The sequence below is a fragment of the Cololabis saira genome, chromosome 8 (genome assembly GCF_033807715.1).
Source record: "Cololabis saira isolate AMF1-May2022 chromosome 8, fColSai1.1, whole genome shotgun sequence".
NCBI lineage: Eukaryota > Metazoa > Chordata > Actinopteri > Beloniformes > Belonidae > Cololabis > Cololabis saira.
The window spans coordinates 3,971,975-3,981,439 of NC_084594.1; the positions used below are offsets into that span (position 1 = coordinate 3,971,975).

The 9,465-nt window shown below is 42.3% G+C and overlaps 1 protein-coding gene across 1 annotated transcript in view; it reads right to left on the reverse strand.

Moving 5' to 3' along the window:
• The window catches only part of LOC133449232 (gamma-glutamyl hydrolase-like), a 35,381-nt gene extending 30,780 nt beyond the window's left edge, over positions 1-4,601 (reverse strand). Inside the window, exon 1 of the mRNA XM_061728363.1 lies at positions 4,365-4,601. Coding sequence (XP_061584347.1) covers positions 4,365-4,464 — 100 coding nt within the window. The 5' untranslated portion in view covers positions 4,465-4,601. The remainder of the gene's footprint in view (positions 1-4,364) is intronic.
• Between the last annotated feature and the right edge of the window lie 4,864 nt (positions 4,602-9,465).

Here is a 9,465-nt window from a genome sequence, read left to right on the forward strand (position 1 = left end):
AACCCCAATTAAGGCACAGAAAAAATATCGAGATATATATCGAGTATCGCCATTTAGCTAGAAAATATCGAGATATGACTTTTGGTCCATATCGCCCAGCCCTACTGGACTATATACGTTTCTGCACTGACAATGTGACAGAGACTAAAGGCCCTGACACACCAAGCCAACTGTCGGCCGTCGGGCCGTCCATGAGCGTCGGTGCGTCTGTCGGCCTAGTTTCCCCGGTGTGTCCCACACGTCGCCACAGGTCGGCCGCCCGTCTGCAGCTTTTCAGCCGATTCGACATGTCGAATCGGCGTCGGCCGTCGGTCAAACAGTTCACTCTGTGATTGGCTGTTCAGGTAGCGTGGAACTGAACAGGGAAAAGCCGAGTGAAATTTTTGAAATCGTTGGTTTCATTCATCTCCAGCTCTCGACACAGGTCCGGGTAAGCTCCTTGAGCTGTCGCTGTTGTATCCATGATTTCACCCATGTAGTGCGGTTTCTTCTTATTTTCCGCCTCCGCCTCCTCTTTTCTTCTTCCACAAGCTGAAGGCCGAGGGCTGACAACGCCAGTGCCAATTCTTTATTCTTACGCATTGTGGTAGCGAGAGTGGTGTGGAAATGTGGTGTGAATATGAAGCCAATTTGTTTTGTTTACGGCTTCCCAGAGCTTCCGGTTTTCCCTTGTTTTTGAGTGAATACAGACTACCGCTGGGTGTCGTCTTTGCGGTGTGTCAATGCTTCTTTTTGAGCCCGACCCAGCCCGACACAGGCGACGCGAGGCGACACAGCAGTCGGCCGACAGCGGGCGACGTCGGGTTGGTGTGTCCTCGGCTTAAAGCGGTTAAAGTGTTCCCCAACCAGAAACCATGGCTCAATGGTGAGGTGAAGGCCCTGCTCAAGGAGAGGGACGCTGCCTTCAGAGCAGGGGACCAACTGAGCTACACAGCGGCACAGAATAACCTTCGCAGGGGCATCAGGAAGGCTAAGCGCATTTACCAGCAGCGCATCGAGGACCACTTTAATACCAACAACTCTAGAGGCATGTAGCAGGGAATTGAGATCCTGACTGGCTACAACACCAGCACACTGAACCACTTCTTCGCTCGCTTCGACCGCCACAGCAGGGAATACATCGTTCCTGCTCCATCATCAAATGATGACGACCTGCTCCAGCTCCAGCCGCAGCAGGTCAGAGCCACCCTGCGCAGAGTCGACGCGAGGAAGGCACCTGGTCCGGATGGCGTCCCGGGGCGGGTACTCAAGGAATGTGCAGACCAGCTGGCTGAGGTCTTCACAACCATCTTCAACCTCTCCATCAGTCTGTGGTGCCCACCTGCCTCAAATCAGCCATCATTGTCCCTATACCCAAAAAGAACACAATGAACTGCCTGAATGACTACCGCCCAGTTGCTCTCACCCCCATCATCGCTAAATGCTTTGAGAGACTCATTCTCCCCTCCATCAAGTGCGCCCTCCCTGCCAACCTCGATCAACATCAGTTTGCCTACAGAGCAAACAGGTCGACAGAGGATGCTGTCATAATGGTGCTCCACACAGCCCTCACCCACCTGGACCAAAGAAACACCTATATGAAGATGCTGTTTGTGGATTTCAGCTCAGCATTTAACACAGTCATTCACCACAGACTGATCCAGAAGCTGGGAAACCTGGGTTTAGGCAGGTCACTGTGTGCATGGATCTATGACTTCCTCAAGAACAGACCCCAGTGCGTCAGGATGGGAGACCGCACCTCCTCCACACTCACCCTGAACACTGGAACACCACAGGGGTGTGTTCTCAGCCCTCTACTCCACTCCCTCTTCCCCTGAACACTGGAACACCACAGGGGTGTGTTCTCAGCCCTCTACTCCACTCCCTCTTCACCTGAACACTGGAACACCACAGGGGTGTGTTTTCATCCCTCTACTCCACTCCCTCTTCACCTGAACACTGGAACACCACAGGGGTGTGTTGTCAGCCCTCTACTCCACTCCCTCTTCACCTAAGCACTGGAACACCACAGAGGTGTGTTCTCAGCCCTCTACTCTACTCCCTCTTCACCCACGACTGCTCCCCCATCCACCCCACAAACACCATCATCAAGTTCGCCGACGACACCACCATTGTAGGACTGATTAAGAACAACGATGAGTCGGCCTACAGGGAGGAGGTCAAGCACTTAACTGACTGGTGCTCTCAGAATAACCTGGACCTCAACACATCCAAAACCAAGGAACTGATTGTGGATTACAGAAGATCTAAATCCGTGCTCCCCACCCTCGCCATCAGAGGAGAGGAGGTGGAGAGAGTGGAGAGCTTCAAGTTCCTTGGAGTCCATATATCAGCCGACCTCACCTGGACCACCCAACACATCTGCTCAGCTGAAGAAGACCCATCAGAGACTCTATTTTCTCAGGAAGCTCAAACAGTCTCACCTCCCCTGCCCCCTGCTGGCCAACTTCTACCGTGCTTCCATCGAGTCCATCCTGACCTACTGCTGCACAGTGTGGTCACTCAAATCCAGAACCACAAGACTGAGTAACAGCTTTTTCCATCAGGCCATCAAAGCCATCAACCCCCCCCTAACCCTAACCTGACATGGACTGACACCAATCCCCCAACCCCTCCCACACACACTCATACACACAACCAAGTGCAATAATTGCCCCAGATAGTATTTATCTCCCGCCCTGCACTAAATGTACAGTTCATTTTATATTTTATATTTCAATTTTGCATAAGTGATTTTATTTATTTTATTCTTGTTGTTTCTGTGTGAGTGTTATGCTATAATGTGGAGCTGCTAAACAGATTTTCACAGCAATGTTGGAAACAATGTTTACAGTGACAATAAATGATTCTATTCTATTCTAGCAGTAATAATAATAATAATACATTTCATTTGTTAGGCGCCTTTCATGGCACTCAAGGTCGCTGTACAACAATCAAAATACAAAAATATAATTTACACAATAGAGAACAGCAAAGTTTGCAGCAGAACACAAAAGACCATGTAAGTTGTAAGTGTACTTAGTTGATTAAAATCTCATTTGTGAAACAAGCTTCACCAGCAAAGTCAAACATGACATGGGCATGTAATGACAAACAAAAATCTTTGAGTGTGGGGCTGGATTCTGATTGGCTGAAGCTAGAATATGGTAGTTTCATGTTTCTGTGATGACAAAAGCAAATTTATCACCAATAAATGGATAAGCTGGATAGACTTTACAACAACATATATAGTCCAGTTTACACTTATTTCCTTAATGTCCCAGTTTACATAATGTGCCTTTTAAGTTCATACAATATTGTGATTGGTCTGATCTGTTTTTAGTTTACATCATAACTGAACTAAGACACATAATGAAGCCTCACTCATCATGCAGGAGCTCCAACTCGGACAGCACTGGAAATCAAACATTACAACTATTATTAAAGTTAATGATAATCATTAAAAACCCAATCCGACGTGAATTCTGATTCTGATTGAATTCAAGCAGGAAAACCCCTAGACCAGGGGTCGGCAACCCGCGGCTCTTTAGCGCCGCCCTAGTGGCTCCTGGAGCTTTTTTTTCCTTTTTTAAATTTTTTTTTCCTTTTTTTCTTCTTTTTTTTCTCTTTTTTTTCTCAACATTTCGACTTTTTTCTCAACATTGACTTTTTTCTTGACATTTCGACTTTTTTCTTAACATTTCTACTTTTTTCTCGAGATTGTACTTCAACATTAATCTCTACATTTCGACTTTTCTCAACATTTTGACTTTTTTCTTGACATTTCAACTTTTTTCTAAACATTTCCACTTTTTTCTCGAGATTGTACTTCAACATTAATCTCTACATTTCGACTTTTCTCAACATTTTGACTTTTTTCTTGACATTTCGACTTTTTTGTAAACATTTCCACTTTTTTCTCGAGATTATACTTCAACATTAATCTCTACATTTCGACTTTTCTCAACATTTCGACTTTTTTCTCTAAATTTTGACTATTTCCTCGACGTTTAGACTTTTTTTCCTCGAAATTTAGACTTTTTACTTGAAGTGCATAATGAAAGAAAAAATCTCCCCCCAGTTCTAACTAATATAGAAACATGCAGCATGTGTTTTCTTCATTCTAAGGCTTATACGAGACTTTTCATTTTTTGCGGCTCCAGACATATTTGTTTTTTATGTTTTTTGTCCAATATGGCTCTAAAACATTTTGGGTTTAGACCCCTGCTCTACCTGCAGAGGAGCTGGTTTAGTGACCGGTTGGAACAACTGACTGGATTTTTTTTTACTTCATGGCACCTGGATTATTCTACACCTCTGTCGGAGTTACATAACACCTGGTTCAGGCTCGGGCCTGAGCCAGGTGTTGAGCCGGATCATCTTACCGATGACGGGTCTGTCGTTGGGCGGCGGGATGTGGCCGGACCCCGCCAGCGCCAGCGCCGTGAGCGCGGCGAGCGCAGCCGCTGCAGCCGGCCGACGCATCCCGAGGTCTGGGGACCCGGTCAGGTGCGCGGCCAAGGCCTGGAGGATGCTGCGGGGGACGGACGGACGGACGGATGGATGGATGATGCGCGGATGGATGGATGGATGTACGGATGGATGGATGATGCGCGTCTCCCCCGGACCCTGAAAGCGCGTCTCTGCCTCCTCCCAGGCTGCGGACGCTGGAAGTTTCGGCTCTTCTTCCGCGTCGTCTCCGCTCAGAAACGCGCTGCTCGGTCGGTGCAGCTCCACGCAGCCGTCCACAGGTAGCCTATCAGCGGACTGTTCCAGCGGCCTGTCGGGGGGGGCGGGTCCGCTCCTGGAGCTCTGCATAGGTGCAAACCCCCGCTGGTGCAAACCCCCGCTGGAACCCACCCCCCCGTCTGTTCCAGGCTAGAGATGCACTGCCATGTATAATAGAACCAAAACTAGGATAAATACTAAAGAAAGATGCATATCGGTTACAGAAGTTAAAATATGGAATAGCCTAAATAATGAATTGAAAAACTGTAGTTCAATAAATAAATTTAAAACGATGTATAAATCTAATATAATCGAACATAATATACATACAATGAATACATAAATAAATAAATATATATATATATATATATATATATATATATATATATATATATATATATATATATATATATATATATACACACACATACATACAGGACTGTCTCAGAAAATTAGAATATTGTGATAAAGTCCTTTATTTTCTGTAATGCAAAAATGTCATACATTCTGGATTCATTACAAATCAACTGAAATATTGCAAGTCTTTTATTATTTTAATATTGCTGATCATGGCTTACAGCTTAAGAAAACTCAAATATCCTATCTCAAAAAATTAGAATATTCTGGGAATCTTAATCTTAATTTTATATATATATATGTATATATATATATATATATATATATATATATATATATGCATTTTTAATATATATTATAGATCATATATATTTTTAATATATCATATATTTATTTTATTAATATATACATTTTTATACCTGATTTTTTTTATACCTGAAATATTATGATATATTTTATTAATATATATATATATATATATATATATATATATATATATATATATATATATATATATATATATATATATATACATATATATATATATATATACATATATATATATATATACATATATACATATATATATATATATATATATATATATACATATATATATATACTCACATACGGAGGCTGTTGATGTTGCGCAGGTGGAAATAAGCGGACCGGGTAATGTTGTTGATATGAGAATGAAAAGATAGGGTACTGTCGAGGATGACACCCAGACTCTTGACCTGTGGGGAGGGGGAAACAGTGGAGTTGTCAATGAGTAAAGGGAAACTGTCGGTTTTGGATAGTGTTGATTTAGAACCAATGAGGAGGACCTCGGTTTTGTCACTGTTTAATTTGAGGAAGTTGGAAGAGAACCAGGATTTGATATCTGTTAGGCAGTCAGCGAGGGACGAAGGTGGGAGGGTGGAGGTGGGTTTACTGGAGAGGTAGAGCTGGGTGTCATCCGCGTAGCAGTGAAAGCTGATGTTGTACTCACGGAAGATGTTGCCGAGGGGGAGAAGATAGGTGATGAAAAGGAGGGGCCCCAGGACAGAGCCCTGGGGCACACCTGAAGTGACAGGGGAAGGCTGGGATGTGAAAGATTTAAGTTGAATGAACTGAGTGCGGCCTGTGAGGTAGGAACTGAACCAGTTTAGGAGTTTTTTTGACTATTTCCTCGACATTTCGACTTTGTTCTCGAAATTTTTACTTTTTTCTCGACATTTCAACTTTTTTTTCTCAAGATTGTACTTCAACATTAATCTCGACATTTCGACTTTTTTCTTGAAGTGCATAATGAAAAACAACATCTTCCCCCAGTTATAACTAATATAGTTACATGCAGCATGTGTTGCCTTCATTCTAAGGCTGATACAAGACTATTAATTTCATTCAAAACCAAAAAATATAGATGGACAGAGTTGTATCCAAAACCTGTATTTAATTAATCCCCAAAAGGAATTAATAAGTGATCTTTGCCCTCTTATTGGTCCATGTGGGTGAGCTGGAGCCAATCCCAGACCTGAAAGGCAGGGGGCAGTCCACACTCCCACACTCCCACACTCACACACACACACACACACACACACACACACACACACACACACGCACACACGCACACAGCTGCTCTGTTTCCCGTCTCAGTCTCTCTTTCCCGCATGAACGCTGGCATCAGGCTCCAAACTATAGTCGCATCTCGGTGAAACATGTGGCACTTCATTTCCAAAGCTGCTGACTTGATCTTCATCAGGGCTCCGACCTCTTTCCCTTCACCCAACACTCATTTCACATTTCATTACATTCAGGAGACACTTTTATCCGAAGCGACGTGCAGCGGCCTCTACAGAAATCACCGCGGCGTTGTGGACAGAAACGTCCTCAGCGTCTGGATCAGAGCATATTGGGGCTTTGGAGAGTTCAGCAGCTGCTTTCTGATCGTCATGGACTGTGTTTCCAGCATCAATAACCCTTTTTAAAACCTGAATATTAGCAATAATCCGAATTTGCACAGCCATGTAAACACCAATAACCCCTTTGAATAACCTGAATTTGCTCATATTCTGGTTTTTAAAAAACCTGAATATGACCCCTGGGTTACTCCTTTTAAAACCTGAATATTTGGTCATGTAAACGCCAAACAGAATATCCCCATCAAACGGAACAGGAATTAGTTTTCTGCACATGCTCTGTTCACAAGGAATCCTGGTCTTTTGAGTCCAGAAAGTTCTTCTAAACACGGAGAAACCAAGACCAGGAGGAGACTAATCACTTCATAAATGTAATGAAGGATATGAACATTTCTGCATTTGTAGACGGTAGAAAGTACCGGGATAGAAGATTTACAAGAAGGTGAGAGAAAAGTTGCGCGAAGCAGCATTTGTTTTGAATTTAGATACAGGAAGAAGAAGCAGAAATGACGGGAATTGCGTCATCACGTTCACGCGTCGCTGGTTTGATCCAGATATCCTGAATGATTAATTACCATGTAAACGGAATATTCTGAATGTTTCAGTAACCGGAATATTAGCAATAACCTGAATTTTGACTGCATGTAAACGTAGTCAGTTATTATGGGTACAGATATTGGGCCAGAACATTCTTATCTGGGACCCACCACAAAAGGTGAAAACACAGGTGAGTATTCATATGGGTCTAATACAGAACCCACTGACAAACCCTGGGGAGTTATTTTCTCAGCCCATTTACGATCCTCCACAGTCCACAATGTGGATCTCAGAACCGGGTTGTAACTTCAGTACACTCGACTCCTGAGCTCAGTACTGGAGTTGAGGGGGGATGAAGGAATAAACGGTCCAAATCATCCCCCCTGTAAAACTGTCATCCCTCCTTTCCATCCCTTATGTCATTTCATCAATGAATGTGGTTTTACTGCTATTTCAACATTTAGAGTCATCACCAGAAAAATAACACCAGAAAAATAACTTATTTGAGCATTTTCCCCTGTTTCAGGTAAATTTTCACTTGAAATAAGTAGAAAAATCTGCCAGTGGGACAAGATTTATCTTCTTATTACAAGCAAAAAAATCTTGTTCCACTGGCAGATTTTTCTACTTATTTTAAGTGAAAATCTACTTGAAACAGGTGAAAATTATTGTTTTTTCCAGTGATGAGTCTTGTTTTAAGTGTAATGAGATTTTTTTACTAAAATGATACATTTGAACTAAAAATAAGACAAATATTCTAGTTAAGATTGTGAGTTTTTGCAGTGATCAATGTTACTTATCCTGTGAAGGACAGAGTCATATTGATAAGTTCAGAAAAGTGTTTTTTATTGTTGTGTTTTGATGTATTTGATGTAAGCCCAGTGGATATTTAAAGCTTACAGAAGGCTGCATTTAACTGCTGCTATGTCATTCCTGCAGTATTTCTGCAGGTGTTTTGGTCACTGCTATTATTTGTAATATATTATATTATTTGTAATCAGCACAAATTATCTGTCCCCATATGTTAAAATCCACCATACCCCCTGATTCTTTTTTACAACTCGAGTACTGCCTGAGCTCCTCTGTGTTCAGTCAGATTACTGGGCCAACGTCTGACGTCGACAATAAGGACATCCCATATTTACTTCCCTTCTCTTTGAAGGTATTAACGGAAAATGCAAGAAGCATGTTTTTCTTTTTCAAGGGTAAATAGATCTCTGTGGGACTGTCTCTTTAAAACGAGTTCTGCTCTGAGGACGCTCGTATCAAATGTCCCTGCTGCACACTCAGCGCTTAGAGTGGGCCGGTCCGCACCGGTAGGCACTACCGACACTTTAGACCTGGCTTTGTTCTTTGTCATTTCTTTCTGCACGGTGATCACCTTAGTTTCTCTGTGGTTGTTAATAAAGAGCCCTGCACTCCAGCAGACCCCTGTGACCCTGAATGTAGATAATTGATGAAAGGATCTTGACAAACTGACTGAAAAACGTGGATGCCGTTAAAGCTTTGATTTACGGGTGGCCTTTGCACAGAGCTGCAGATGAATGAGCTTTATTATAATCCCTGATGGATATATCTTTTTCATAAACGTCTGATCTGTTCTGTTGTGGAAAATCCCATTAATCGCTCCTTAATATTGTTCTTTCCAACTAGGTGAATATCTCTCTCTCTCTCTCTCTCTCTGACAGAGGTGTCTTCAGTATTCACATTCATTACTCAGGTAGAAGTATAGATACTAGAGTTTAAAAATACTCCTTTTTTTTACTCAAGTAAAAGTATAAAAGTACTGGTTTCAAAACTACTTAAAGTATAAAAGTAAAAGTAATGTAAGGGGGAAAAAGCCATTAAGGACAAAAGCCATTGAAAATGAATGTATCTTAGTATAATGCAAATATATTAAAGAACCATATATGTGTACTATTGAGCATTAACATGTGTTTCAGAGAGCAGCAGATATGATGAC